The 16,216-nt window shown below is 40.3% G+C and overlaps 1 protein-coding gene across 1 annotated transcript; it reads left to right on the forward strand.

Moving 5' to 3' along the window:
* Positions 1-1,129: 1,129 nt before the first annotated feature.
* On the forward strand, positions 1,130-16,124 carry LOC310662251 (vomeronasal type-2 receptor 26-like; the record flags this gene model as incomplete). Its single annotated transcript, XM_083409024.1, has 3 exons — positions 1,130-1,225; positions 13,531-13,657; positions 15,226-16,124. The coding sequence occupies 3 exons, from the start codon at positions 1,130-1,132 to the stop codon at positions 16,122-16,124; spliced, it is 1,122 nt and encodes a 373-aa protein (XP_083265150.1).
* Positions 16,125-16,216: the final 92 nt, after the last annotated feature.

The following is a 16,216-nucleotide window of genomic DNA, read 5'->3' on the forward strand; positions in this document are numbered from 1 at the left end:
AATACCTACTTAGTGGTTAGACCCATTTAATACTAAACTATTAACCTCCAGTTTTGAATGTCATTTGATATTTTAAAAATATAATGAAAGATTAATCAACATGTACCCACACAAAACTGAGAAATTCATAAAATGATGGATGATTGTGGCAAAGTGTTCTGTTGAGTGGGAAACATGTCGGCCAAATCCTGGAGTAAGTGTAATTATTTGCCAAAAATATTTCTTATGCATTTGTAAAGGATTCATGGAATAGCCTTAGCCAGTCTGAACAGGATGTGTGCATTTTTGACAAAATGCCCCTTTGACATAGTGGATACAATTGTCTCAGACTTTCGCTGATTTCATGTCTGTACAGGCACAGCCCCTTTCTGTATGTAATGAATTCTGCCATCCAGGCTCTAGGAAGACTAAGATCGAAGGGAAACCATTTTGCTGCTATGGTTGTGTTTCATGCCCAGAAGGGAAGATTTCCAACCTGACAGGTAAGGGATGCAAATTTTAAATTACAGAGGAATGTAAAGAGATGAATAAGTGGTAGAGGAGGCAAGTCATGAAGAAGAAAAAAGCAGATTGGTTTTACTAAAGCCTGTTTTTGTCCCCAGACATGGATGACTGTTTACAATGTCCAAGCGATCATTATGCAAACCGTGAGCAGGATTTATGTATTCCAAAAAATATAATATTCTTGTCTTATGGTGAACCTTTGGGAATAAGTATGGCCATTATTGCTCTTTGCTTTTCTTTCATCACAGCTTTTGTGCTGGGAATCTTCATTAAGCACAACAATACCCCCATAGTCAAAGCCAACAACAGGAACCTCACCTACAACCTCCTTGTCTCCCTCCTGCTTTCCTTCCTCTGCCCTCTGCTATTCATTGGCCAACCTGAGGAAGGGACGTGCCTCCTTCGACAAACTGCCTTTGCCATTATCTTCTCCGTGGCAGTTTCTTGCATTTTGGCCAAAACTGTCATAGTGCTTTTAGCCTTCATGGCCACCAAGCCAGGGTCCAGCCTGAGAAGATGGGTGGGGAATAGACTGGCTGTTTCTGTTGTTCTTTTTTGCTCCCTGATTCAAACTAGTCAGTGTATGGTGTGGCTGGCAACATCGCCCCCGTTCCCAGATGTAGACATGAACACAATGGCTGAAGAGATTGTTCTGGGCTGCAATGAAGGTTCAGTCATCATGTTCGGCTGTGTCCTGGGCTTCCTGGGCTTCCAGGCTACTGTCAGCTTCATTGTGGCTTTCCTAGCCAGGAAGTTGCCAGACAGTTTCAATGAAGCCAAGTTCATCACATTCAGTATGTTGGTCTTCTGCAGTGTTTGGGTGACCTTTGTCCCAGCCTACATGAGCACAAAGGGGAAATACATGGTGGCTGTGGAAATCTTCTCCATCTTGGCCTCCGGTGCTGGATTACTGGGCTGCATCTTTTCCCCTAAATGCTACATCATTCTACTAAAGCCTGAGCTGAACAGCAAGGGGCAGTTAGTAAGAAGAAGGAATGAAGAATTCTGAAAGTACAAAGCCCCAGTTCAGCTGAAGTTCATGCTCGTTCGAATGTGCCTCTTTATTTTCTTAGCCTCGGTCACCTTGGGTACAATCTCACTTCTCGTGGAAAGAATCAATGCCACTTCCCAAATAGAAGAACTTGAGTCATCTGAATCCAATTTTCTAGAGGACCTCTCATAACCACCCACAAGCTGTGCAGCAGCAAAATTATACAGCTATATATTTTTCCAGCTTACTACCTCTTCAATTTAGGCAGAGACCTTTTCATTTTCTCCTCTTCCCCTTTTATCCATCTTTTATACTTTCTATGAGTTTGTTAGGACCAGGAAGCACAATTCTTCAGAAGTCTACCCCTACAAGGAAATATATTTTGTTTTTAATTGGGAAGTTTCTCTTTCTCGTGAAAATATTTCTACACACACACTTTCTTGATTTATTGCAAGTAACCCCAGACGCAGCTGCAACTTCAATCTCTAACCCAAAAGTTACTGTAAAACTCTTGTTCTACTACTCTTCCACCCCCAGGAGAGGAAATTTTTAGCTTCCAGTTTCCCCCTCCTATCTGTACCTTTTCATTTCCCTTAATGTCACATCAGCCGAACCCCAGTTGTTTCCATTTAGCCATGCACTGCAACTCCTGCATTGCCCTAGTGCTTGGTATGCTATATACAGTGGTACCCCGCAAGACGAATGCCTCGGAAGACGAAAAACTCGCTAGACGAAAGGGTTTTTCGTTTTCTGAGGTGCTGTGCAAGACGGATTTTCCTAAGGGCTTGCTTCGCTAGACGAAACGGCCCTGCCTCTCGTGTCATGGCGACGGTCACTGCACGCACACACGCTCGCTTCCCTGCTCCTCCGGCTCCCTCCCACCTTCCGGCTGACGGTTAGTGCCTCGCGCCGCTGCCCACCCCCCTCGCGCTCTCCCCTCAGAGAGCCGTTGCTGCCAGCACCTCTCTCTCCCTGGAGTCGCGCTCCTGAGCCCTGCCGCCCTCCAGCAGCCGCGTTGCACGGTGGCCACAACGCACGGGTGAGTCTGAGGTACCGGCTGCAGCAGCTGTCCTGCTTCTCCCTGCCCCTCTCCGCTGTTGTCAGTGTTTAAATGCAGTGGTGCTTCGCAAGACAAAAAAACTCGTACAACGAAAAAACTCACGGAACGAATTAATTTCGTCTTGCAAGGCACCACTGTATATATAAGGCAACTCTGCACGGCAATTCTATCTGCGTTAGTATCTGTATATAAAACACTTAAATGTTTCCTAGGGGGAACAACCACAACATAAATAGATTTTGAATCATTTTCTGCCAATGTTCCCCATCAAGATGGATTGCAAGTTATATCAAGCATTGTTCCTGAGCAAGCACCCTATTGCTACTACCAGTATACTGTCAAGCTTTAGATCTTAAATTCATAGTCACTTTATACCTCTAAGCCATGTTCCACACCCAATAAGTGTGTGATGCCTATGCCTTTGCCTTTGCCAGTGTGGTGTAGTGGTTAAGAGCGGTAGACTCATAATCTGGGGAACCGGGTTCACGTCTCCGCTCCTCCACATGCAGCTGCTGGGTGACCTTGGGCTAGTCACACTTCGTTGAAGTCTCTCAGCCCCACTCACCTCACAGAGTGTTTGTTGTGGGGGAGGAAGGGAAAGGAGAATGTTAGCAGCTTTGAGACTCCTTCGGGTAGTGATAAAGCGGCATATCAAATCCAAACTTTTCTTCTTCTTCTTGCCTGGCAGTGCTGGTGGCCCATAGATTGCAGCAAAATGCTGGGCAAGGTTTTGCCTGGTACCTTCTCAGTGCAAAAGACGCATGGGAAAAAGATGTCCCATGAGCCCTTGCAAAGGGAAGGGAAAGCCTATATAATGCTTTTGCTGGAGATCAGGACCAATCAGACTGCTGGTTTTGAGTTATAAAACCTTCAATGGATCAGAACCACAATACCTCAAAAACTGCATTTCCTCGTGTGAACTAACCAGGACCCTGCAATCATCACCTGAGGCCCATTTTCACATTTCTCCTCCATGAGAGGTCCAGAGGGTAGCAACACGAGAACGGGCTTTTTCTGCAATAGCAGCTGCTTGTTTGTGGAATGCTATCTCTAAGGAGAGGGCAGTCCAAATTTTTCCTCCATAACCAGGACTTTAGCCTTTAACTATCTGTGGCCTTTTAGAAGTAGGCAGGATGTTTGAAATGTATTTCTGTGTCCTCTTGGCTTTAATGTATCTATGTGCGGGAGTGGTAGGCTGACTGTTTGTTTGATGGTCAGTACTAATAATAATACTAATACTGACCCACACGGTCAACCCTCTATGATACGTTCTAGGAAGCCAAGCTGGGCCAGGGTCAAGGGAGCAGACTTGTTAAAGCAGCTTGCAAAGCTGCAATAACCTAAACAAGCCTGGGATGTCATTAAACACTTTTGATTAGGGTTATAGCTTAATTGTTACTTTGAAACACTTCATTTCTGCCAAAACGCTTTACAGAGACAATAACTTAAAACTCTGATTTTAACGTGTTCGGGACTAAACTGGTTCATATTCTAGGTTGCCCTGCCTTACTATCCCCTAATAAAGCTCTTTAGAGGCCCTAATCTCATCCCAGTTATTAGCTGATCCAACTGCAGTCCTGAAAAATCTTCTGACTCTCTGGTAGTACTTTGCTTTCTCAGCCACATTTGTGCTAGCTGAGCTCTACACTCAGTGCAATAAATAAATGTTATATATGCTTTTGTGTTATGTTTTGTCCATATACATGAAAATGAATTGAATTGCGTATTGTATGGATAGGAATTTAGGGCTGGATCTAACTAAATTCTGCTTCAATAAAACTCCTGAAAATGCATGAAGCTTATTTAATCATGACTATTCATTTCAGTGGAGCTACTACGGGTTTGGCTGATGTTAGAGACAAACGGAATTTTGTAGTTCTCTGAATATGCAGACCAGGTTACTTCTATCAGGAAATATTGCTGACTTTCCCCATTCTCTCTCACTGCTTTGGACCCAAAATCTGCTGGGAAGAAGGGGTTTGGAATAGGTGGACCTTGGAATGCTCTTGCTGAGCTCTGCCAGCACAATATCCTCATCCCAGATCAGTCAGGGCTATGTAGTTTAACCTCCTCAACCTGGTCAGCTACCTCAACTGGGGACCCAGAAGCAGATGTTTGTATAAGCTCGACAACATACATATGTTTTCAGAAAAAATAAAAAAATTACAGACTGTGGAATAACTACTGAGGGAGGGAGGAGTTGGAAAACTGGGTAGGTTAGGAATAGGCTTGAAAGGAAACTCGAGGTTGATACTAATAATACAAATCAAAGGTCAAAGGCCTGGAAACGATGCCTTATGAGGAACGGCTAAGGGAGCTGGGCATGTTTAGCCTGGAGAAGAGGAGGTTAAGGGGTGATATGATAGCTATGTTCAAATATATAAAAGGATGTCACATAGAGGAGGGAGAAAGGTTGTTTTCCGCTGCTCCAGAGAAGCGGACACGGAGCAATGGATCCAAACTACAAGAAAGAAGATTCCACCTAGACATTAGGAAGAACTTCCTGACAGTAAGAGCTGTTCGACAGTGGAATTTGCTGCCAAGGAGTGTGGTGGAGTCTCCTTCTTTGGAGGTCTTTAAACAGAGGCTTGACAACCATATGTCAGGAGTGCTCTGATGGTGTTTCCTGCTTGGCAGGGGGTTGGACTCGATGGCCCTTGTGGTCTCTTCCAACTCTATGATTCTATGAAATCAGTGCCTGGACCCACAGCCAACCCTCTATGACAAACTCTAAGGAGCGAAGAAGGGCAAGTGTCAGGGGACACACTTATTTAAGCACTTAGTCTACATCCTAAAGCTGCAATAATCTAAACCAATCTGGAATTTCATTTAAACATACATGGTAAGGGTTATGACTTAATTGTTATTCTGATAAGGCGCTACATTTTGTTTCAGTCAAAACTCTTTACAGAAATGGTGAAGAACATTACTTAAAACTCACTTTTTTAAAAAAATAAAAATTATTTAATCATTTTTTCGATACAAACAACAACCGCAAAAGACACATACAACAAAAACAATAATAACAATAATAACACAATTTGACAATTCAGATTTGGATACACTGATATACCTATGACTACACCTTTTTAAACAATATTTTCCCACCTCTCTCTCCTCCCCCTACTTCCCCCCACTATCCACCTTATCGCTTAAATATTCGTTCCAGATTTCTTCATATCTATCCATTCTTGTTTGGCGTCAACATGTAATTTGTTCGTATGTAGCTAATCTGTCCATATTATCAATCCATGTGCTCAATGGAATCTTTTTGCGGCTCTTCCAATTCCTCAAAACAAGGGTTTTTTTGCTTCTAATATAGAACAGTACTGTACATCCATTTTTTTTTTACCCCTTGAAATCTCCCATGTTTCCGGAATATAATTTAGAATTATATTCAATTCCCCTAAATAACAATTTCTTTTTATTACTCTTGCTGTAAATATCCTCACCTCGCACCAAAATGATCTTATCATCGGGCAGTTAATCATCATATGTACTAAATTTGCATTTTTACTCCCACATCTCCAGCAGTTGTCTGCACTTGTTATTTTCTTCTCGTATAGTTTTGCTGGAGTCCAGTGGACTCTGAATTTTTTTTCTGTTGAATAAGTCTTAGTCTTAGATCCATAGAAGCTATTTCTGTTGATTTTATACATGACTCCCATATATCATTTGTTATCTGTACCCCTAACGCTTCACTCCATTTTTGTCTGTCATATTCTAAATCATATTTCTTCATGTTGAGTAGGGTTTTATATAGTGCAAGTGTAGAGTTTTGGGGTTTTGTTGCAGAGATTAAATCTTGTAGCAGCATGGGTGTTTCCAATGCTGCTATAGCGTCAGGGACAAACTGCCTTTCCAACATATGTTTCAATTGGATGCATTGCCATTGTGTTTCACTGGTTAATCCATACTTTAGTTGCAAAGTCTTATATTCCACAAATTTGTAATTTCCATCAATTAATTGATTCAATGTCAAAATACCTTTTTTATCCAATTTTGCCAAATTATTACTTGATTTCCAATTTTTAATTTTGGGTTGGCCCATATTGTTAATTTCTCAAACTGATAGGAGTCATCCTTATTATTTTTATTTATATTCATCCAATTTTTAATAGGTGCTTTAATAGTCTCGAGGATAATAGGATATTTCATAAAACTGGAGCCGAGTTTAGTCCACCCTTAAAACTCTCACTTAAAATGTTCAGGATTCAACTGATTTCTCATAGATTTTTCTCTATTATGCTTCATGAAGCCAGGATCCCACTGGCAGCCCCTTCTAGGAACTTTCATACTCTAGGTTACCTTGCCTAGCTAGCCCCAAATAAAGCACTTTTGAGGCTCTAATCTAATCCCTGTCTGAGCCATATCTGACGTTTAAGCTCTATCTAAGTGCTTCCCAATTCCTATCTGACAGTTTAACCATAAGGGTCTAACTCTAAACTCTCCACTCCTTCTCAATTGGTTGATATAAAACTCAGCTCAGCTTGGAATCTGTGTCCTGAGGGCTTTAAAACTTTTTGTTTCTACCCCTTTGGTTTCTTTCTATGTATAAAGATGCAATAATATTAATGAATAAATGAATAAAATGTCAACTTTGAAGCCAATGAAAACTTCTCTTGTGGTACTATCTTCTTCTGAATATCTCATTATACGGAAGGCCTTTTGTTGATGTAACTCAGTAGACGCCTCAATATCTCTTGCTATCCCGGGGAGATACATGGTTTATTCTGCAAGGTCTCACAGAAATTGTAATTCTGAATAGGCGCTTACCTCCCTTATAATTATCTAATTAATTTTGATTACATGCTGCTACTTCTCCAGGTCTCAAGGCAGCTGTAGTAACCATGACAAAAACTACAAGACACAAGGATTCCATAACTATCCCCCATCCAATTTGGTGTGAGGGTTTTGTAAATCTGATCATGGACATATTAGATGGCACAGTCAGAGCCACACATCATCCTGTGTGGGGCCATTCAAATCAGGCTGTGAGACTCAACACAGAACCCAGTAGGGTATAATGTGGAGGCAAGAGAATGGGTGTAGTGAAGGAATTCTGTCACAGAAGCTACTGCCATTGGCAGTCCTGGTCTTTTTGCCTCTGGTGGCATACAAGACGCCTGACATCAAATGCAGTGTCAGCAACTCTCTTCCTATTCTCCACAAGTTTTACCAACCAGGAGACTACATCATTGCCAGCATTATAGCTCAGATATATAGATTTTCCATTCCAATCTCTTTCAGAAAACTGCCTTCTAATGACATCTTTGAAGACACCGTGTAAGTCTTTGGTTTTTTTTAAAGTTCCTTTGTAATGCCATGTATCTGAATGCCCTGTTTCTATCCTAGCTATGCCACATTACCCTTCAGCTTTGAGATGATAATACTGCTTAGGAGTATTTAAGAATTTCCAGGTTGTAAGGAAGAAGCCATGAGAGAGCAGTGACTGGAGATGAGGATTAATTTTTGATTTTGGTCCTTTTTATTTTTGACCAACTATGCTTATTGCTTTCTCTGGATTGTTTATTTGCTGTGAAAGTATTGATAAATGGAAGTTGCTGTCACTTCAACATAGAGCATCTTCATTGTCCAGAGGGGGTCACTGTTTCAAATCCCTGACATCTTGAGGTAGGGGAGAGAAAATGTCAGAGACCCATGGCCAGTTAGTGGAGACACTTTGAGCTAGAGGACAGCTTCCTATGTTCCTAAGTTATTTTGTTTTTTGTTTGTAATTTATTACGGTCCAGAGACCCAACAAATCATTACAAATCAATACACAATTCATACAGCCTACCTCCAGGTTAATCAAGCATTTTGTTTAAAATATAGGGCTCATTTGTTCTTGCAACCACCGATAAAAACTTTGCCACTGCTAACGTTCTAGCTTTTGTCCGGTCTTCCAGTAGGAACCTGACATAGTGAGCCTCTGATTTTCCCGGGAAAGGTACCGGCAAGGATAGTATCAGTTCAGCCCTGGCCTGCTCATATTTTGCACAATGCAACAAAATATGTTTTATGGAATCGATGTCTTGAGCACACGAGCAAAGTCTGTCCTGGTAGGGAACTCCTCTCAACCTGCCATCCAACACTGCAGAGGGAAAGACATTTAGTCTGGCTTTGGTGAAAAGCCTTCGGTAGTTAGGTACTGTCAGGTTTTTAATGTAAGATGTTAACTTAAAGACATACCCATATTGAACTCCTACTGCCAGCGGACTACAGACTGTGTGTGATCGAGATCGCAAGTCACTGTGTGCATTGTCCCATAATCTTTGCTTTAAAATCTTTTGGGCGCCTTCATTTTTTTCATTACATTTGATTTTATTTATATTTGACCCCGTTTTGAAGAACAACACTAAAGGTGATAATCAGCTAAGTCATATTCAGAGTAAACCCATTGAAATGAAGGGAATTGGGTTACTTAGTTCAGTTATTTCAGTGCATTTACTTGGAGTATCATGGTATGTAATTAAATACCTTCAAAATCTGCAGAGCTATTGGACTGTGAGGAATTCCCAAGATGTTCTGAATGCTGTATCAGCATTGTGCTGGTGAGCACAACTGCATGTAACAATAGTCCCTCATGCATACTTAGATCTGAACCATTATACTATAATGTATTTAGCAATAATGCATGGATTAAGAGACGCATATGTCATATTGGGCAGCAAATCCACTCTCACAGTGCAAGTAACTCTGTTTGCAGGGTGATGACCCACATCTACCAACATATCCTGGCCTTGATATTTGCTGTCAAGGAGATCAATGAAAACCCACACATTTTACCGAATGTCACCCTGGGATTCCATATCTATAACAGCTATTTTGATGCAAGGTGGACCTATCATGCCTCACTGGAACTCTTCTCCACACTGGGCAAATTAACCCCCAACTACAAATGTAATAGACAGAACAATCCAGAAGCAGTCATTGGGGGACCTGTCTCTGAAGTCTGTCACCACGTGGGAGATATCCCAAGCATCTATAAGATTCCACAGGTAAGATGTATGAATGCAGTAGGTGAGGTTAACAAGGCATTTGCTCGTCCGTTTACATGTAAACAGTTTCCTTTCAGAAGTTTTATTTGCAATGTTTTGTCATGTGAGGTTTCCAGAAGTCAGAGTATTAAAAAACTCCTTCTGCATCAAGCCAGGTGCCTATCTAATCCTGCATTCTGTTCTCAAAGTGGCCAATCAAATGCCTTTGGGAAGTCCACAAGCAGGACATGAGCACAATATCATTCTCCACACTTCACAGCAATTGGTATCCAGTATCTAATCAATTTGCTGTGTGATTGTGCATAAGATTCCACAGATAAGATGATTGCACTTTGATTTCTAAAACCTTTAACATTTCAAGGTATGACCTTGGATAACGTCAGACATATAAAATAGATAATTGAAAATGAGGTATTTCATGCAACACTGTCAAATAAATAACAAATTCCAACATATAGTAAAAAAGATTACCGAACTCCAGATGATCAGCAAATATATTGCTTTCAGTCAACTTGTCTCCAGTCGAAGTTGCAAGTGTTCAAAAATTAAAATAGAACATTAAGAATAACAAGGAACAATATCCAAAGGATCTTAAGCGGAATTCCAATGTAATTATTGAATCCTGTAACACAATATTTAAATTGTAGTAGCCTGTAAAGGTACAACAGTAAACTGAAGGTGAGAAAGCCAATAATAAATGATAATTTTGAAACTGCCCTTCTCTGCATAGTGGAAGTAAATCATATTATTTCTATGGATTGCAGGATGAAATAACTGCATTATATAAATAACATTTTGTTATAAATTTGACAAAGCAAAAAAACAATATCATGGGAAAATACTGCACTTATTTTGTTTGGAAGCTAGACTGCTATGAACAATTTCTATATCTTACTGTAATGAGGACTTCTGGAATTTCTGTTGCTCATCATGTTATTAAGAACTTATTTTTAATCTCCTGCTTTATCTTCTGTAGTGTCTTGGAATATTAAATCCAATGTCTCCTCCTATTTTATTAGTGATCAAGGAGGTCAGTTAACTCTGTTAGTTTGTAGAAGGATTTTCTTTTCTTTTTCATACTAAGTACTGTAGCTTCATTTTTGTTTTTCTCTAGATGACTTTCAATACTGTCAAAGGCTTTTTCTCAAATGCAGAGTGTGGATTTTGTACTTTGTCATTAACTGCTTCCTTCATCGCTGCAGAAGTGACCTCTCTGTCTTCAAATTTCTCTCCGTTGTTGGTCATTCTGTGTTCATTGTTCTTACCCTATTTCTCTGTGTAAGATTACAGCAAATCAGGAGGAGGAGACGCATAGTTATTTTGTCTGATGCATCTGTTTGCAAGAACAAATAAATCCTTAGAACCAGAAGTTCTCTTTAATTTGATCAAATCAGTTATAAAGACAGGGGTCAGAGCTGCTTAGCTAAAAGCTAGTAGTGCTCAATTTAAATTAAGGGGGAGATCAAAGGAGAAGGAATTCCTTCTCCATCAGACAGCTTGTTATACATCCTCTATGTCTGACCCATCGATCCTGATCGATCAGTCAATCACAGGGTTGATCTGGGTCGATGGCGGCCCCAAGGTAGCTGGAGCACAGCATGCTCCTCAACAACCAGAAAGACAACGGTTCCAAAGCTGGGCTTGAAAGAGCTCTGCAGCCCAGCTGGTTTGAGAAGAGAAAGAGAGAGTGAGAGGTGCTGGGGGGGGGAGCGGAGAGAGGTGAGAAGGAGCCGGGTCTCTGACGAGGGAAGGCGGGATCAGGACCAGCAACAGCATCACCTGCACAGAGATGGAGGGAGACAGGAGGAGAAGACAGGCTCTCTTTTAAAAAAATATTTTTATTGAGTTTTACATTATTGTTTTTTCCATAATCACATCATGACAAATAATAACTAATTAAATTCCCTGCATCCCCCCACCAACTTCCCCTTCTGGTTTATTACATTTAAACTTGTCTGCAATACTTTCTTGCTTTTTGAAGCCTAAGATTTTGGGGTGAAGGAGGCCGACCCTCAGTTTCCCATCACTGCTCAATCATTAATCACCACTTTATTACATCTGTCAAGAGCTCATGACAGATGCAACCAACCTGCTATGGCTTCTCCCCGGAAGTCCAGGACCTGGCTCCAATTCCAACCTGATTGCTTCCTGCCAACCACCATGCACTCCTCAAAATAGATCTTAAATAGCTGGAAGGAAAGTGCTAATATAAAAATGAAAACTTTAAAGTATCATCTAAAGTATCGTTCACACTCTGTGGCCTGGTGGAGCAGCAACCAGTAATGGCAGGGTCAACTAGGGGTGCTTACCTAACCTCCCTGAACTGATGTCATTACAGTGCTTCAGATGGGGAGGCAGGAGTGCTACAAATGCAATAGTGGGACTGTCATATCGACATCAATAGTGTATTTCCACTACAAAGACCTCACTTCTGCATCACCACTCCTACATGCCTTTCCGAAACACCACAGAATCTCTGAACACACCTGATTGGTCTTTTTCTCCTCACATAACTTTTAAAATTTCCATTAGATCATATACGGCTCTCCGGCAGTGATAGATAAGAAAACCCAAGCTGCTTTCTATCACCAAATGTTCCCAAATTTGGAGCATCAATATGAGGCAATTGTCCGGATACTGCTATATTTCAAGTGGACATGGATTGGAGTAATTTCTGGGCAGGATGACAATGGAGAGAGATTTGAACAAAATGTGATCCACAAATTTTCCCAGAGAGGTATCTGCTTTGATTTCATAGCGAGAATTCCCAAAATGTCTTTTACCAGTGATATTGAGAAGATGGTGGAAGAAGGATTTGCAATGAAAGAAAGCATTATGAGGAGCACTGTCAATGCATTGGTCATGCATGGTGAAATTGAAACCATGCTCATCCTGAGGGCATTCTCCCATGTTTTAGCACATGAGCTTCCCTCAACAAAGAGAAACGATAAAGTTTGGATTATGACAGCACAGATGGAGTTCACTTCCTTTACTTTACAAAGAGATTGGGACCTAGGCTTCCTACATGGTGCTATATCCTTTGCTGTTCACTCCAGTGAGGTTGTAGGATTCCAGAAATTTCTTCTGTTGAGAAACCCTTCTTCAGAGAAAGAAGATGGCTTCCTTAGGGTTTTCTGGGAGCAGGCATTTGGGTGTCAGTTCGCCAACTCTATGGTAGACCTACAGGATAAAGACATCTGTAGTGGAGAAGAAAAGTTGGAGAGTCTGCCTGCCTCTGTTTTTGAAATGAGCATGACTGGCCACAGCTACTGTGTCTACACAGCTGCCTTTGCAGTAGCACATGCATTGCAGGCCATGCATTCATCTAGATACAAAGACAGAGTGATAGTAAATGGAGGAGTGAAACTTCAGAATCAAGAGTTGTGGAAGGTAATGTCCTGAATACACTAAGAACAAAGGAGGAAGGGCTGCCTATAGCAGACAATCAGACAGCTTGGGGAAGCCATCAAGCAGAACATTCTGGCAATAGCCTTCTCCCACTTCTCCCACTCGCTATATCTACGATTACCAGGCGTAAAGTTTTTCAAGAGTTTTGGGATGAAGTGGGAATGATCCGCAGCCTTTGACATATCCATTGATTGTTTTTTCTTTATCCCCGCTTTCTTTAGCTTAACTACTTTGTCAAGAGAATAGTATTTAATAACACTGTTGGGGAAAAGGTTTCCTTCAATGAAAATGGAGAAATAGAGGCTGGATTTGATATTATAAACTGGATCACATTTCCAAATCAGTCCTTTCAGAGAATCAAAGTTGGAAAGATAGACTCCATGGCTCCCCAAGAAGAAGTGTTGAGGATTTGGGAAGAAGCCTTCGTGTGGCCCAGCAATTTTAACCAGGTGAGGTCCATTCGTATTTTGCACCATATCCATTACTTCCAAAGTTATTCATAGTTCCCAATGTTGATATACAAGCTTGCAAAAGAGAAAACCTTCTCTTCTTTCATTTGTGGACAGGTGCAGCCCCTTTCTCTTTGTAATGATAAATGCCCTTTGGGTTACTCTAAAGCAAAGAAGGAAGGGGAGCCATTTTGCTGCTATGATTGCATTCTGTGTCCACAAGGGAAGTTTTCCAACCAAACAGGTAATGCATATCATGCCTAGAGCCTATCAAGTGTACCTTCACTCAGGTATTAAGACATTCATTTTCATTATGTTGAGATAATAGTTAAGAATTCAGTGAAAAATGTGGTTCTTGATATGAGGTAAAGTCTGATAAAGTTAACCATAGCAGTCCCAAGTCATTGAGGTTATTATTTGCACCAAAAAGGAAAGAAAAAAACCATCACCCTTTTGGAAGAAGATATCATGATTGTTTGAAGGGGAAACTGAAGATTGCAGAGTTACAAAAAAGAACTTTTTGGAAATAGCTAGAGGTGTATTGATCCTTCCCTTTTATTAGTATTATTTTTTAATACTTTATTGACAATCTTATACAACAAATATAGTCGAAACAAAATAAAAAAAATCCTTCCAGTAGCACCTTAGAGACCAACTATGTTTGTTATTGATATGAACTTTCGTGTGCATGCACATTTCTTCAGATACTGAATTTGTTAACAAACAATAAACTTAATTTATATTTCTACTATCTCTTGTTTTCTTCTCTATTTATTAACATAGATTAAAAAAAACCACCACATAATTGGACTTCCTATCATTTCCTGATGTGTATTTTCTTTCTGCTTGTGAATATACCTAACATTATTAGCTTATCCTTTGTTTCCTTTCTAATACATTCTTAGAACAGTACTTAACCTTTGACTTGATTTATATTTCATTAATCCAGTATCAATCAAATGCTGCTATAGACTTTATACCACTGTTGTAATTTCCTAAATATCTGTTATATTTCCCCCATTTTTGCGCAAATGCTTGCCTTGTGTTGCCTCTCAAGCTGTTAGTCACTTGCACCATTTCTACATATTCCTGTAACTTGTTTTGCCAATCCATTATGGTTGGATAATTTTCTCCTTTCCAGTTCATTGCTATCAATCTTTGGGCTGCTGCTGTGTCATATAAAAATATTTCTCTTAATTTTTTTGGAATGTCATTGCCTATGATGCTTAGTAAAAAGGCCTCTGGCTTTTTTAGAAAGGTTAACCCAAAATTTTTTTCCACTTCGTCATAAACAAGACACCAAGTTGATGTTTACAAATTAATACTATATATTAAAAGAAGTGATTGAAATAATGTGTGCATGGGAGCATAACTAAATATAGAATTTTTCACTTCTCTGACTATGGAACACAGTACTCACCAGTTTATACCTATCAAATTACTCTTTTTGACAGAAATCCAACATATTCCACAATTATTTTTAGGGATCAATTGATCAGTTATTTCTAGTCAATGAAAATCTGGCATATATACAAGTAAAGAGCAAGTAAAATTCTCAAGAATTTTCATGTTAAGTGATAACATGTAAACTGAGTTTCACCCAAAAATCTTGCATTGAGGAGGGTGAGGGGAAAAGGAAGCAAATCATCACTGAATGTGGCTGAATCTTGGATATAGGGAAAGGAAGCAGAAGAATCTTTTGGATTATACCTTTCAACTCATATTTAATATTTTGTCATTATTTTGGATTATTTTAGTAGAAAAAAAAATTGTGCTGCAATGCATAGAAGCTTGAATTTATTTATTTTTCAGACATGGATGAATGCCTTCAGTGCCCACAAGATCATTACCCAAACATGGAACGGGATTCATGCATTCCAAAGGACATCAGTTTCTTGTCTTATAGAGAACCTTTGGGGATCACTTTGACTGCTTTTGCTCTTTCCCTTTCTTTCATCACAGCTTTGGTGCTTTGGGTCTTCATTAAGCACCGAGACACTCCCATAGTCAAAGCCAACAACCGGAACCTCACCTACACTCTCCTCACCTCCCTCTTTCTCGCCTTCCTTTGTGCTTTGCTATTCATCGGTCAGCCTGAGAAAGTGACGTGTCTCCTTCGGCAAACAGCATTTGGCATCATCTTTTCAGTGGCAGTTTCTTGTGTGTTGGCCAAGACAATCATTGTGGTCCTTGCTTTCAGAGTCACCAAACCAGGTTCCAGGATGAGGAAATGGGTGGGGAAACAACAGGCCACCTCCATAGTTCTTTCCTGCTTCCTTATTCAAACCGTTCTTTGTAGTGTTTGGCTGGCTATGTCTCCCCCATTCCCAGATTTGGATATGCACTCTGTGACTAAAGAAATAGTTCTGGAATGTAATGAAGGCTCAGTCTCCATGTTCTACTGTGTCTTGGGCTTTATGGGCTTACTGGCCACTGCCAGCTTCACTATAGCCTTCTTAGCCAGGAAGTTACCTGACAGTTTTAATGAAGCCAAGTTCATCACCTTCAGCATGCTGGTTTTTTGCAGTGTGTGGCTTTCATTTGTTCCAACCTATCTGAGCACAAGAGGAAAATATATGGTGGCTGTGGAGATCTTCTCTATCTTAGCCTCCAGTGCTGGTTTACTAGGCTGTATATTTTCCCCAAAATGTTATATTATTCTGATGAGGCCTCAGCTGAATAGTAGGGAGCAACTAAGAAGAAAGGATTGACAAATCTAACATTCTGTAGCCCATATCCATCTTAAGTGAGTTGTGATAAAGGAACGTGGTATTTCAAACCATTTTGGTATTATCCCATTCAA

The sequence above is a fragment of the Podarcis tiliguerta genome (genome assembly GCF_965153285.1).
Source record: "Podarcis tiliguerta genome assembly, chromosome: 13".
NCBI lineage: Eukaryota > Metazoa > Chordata > Lepidosauria > Squamata > Lacertidae > Podarcis > Podarcis tiliguerta.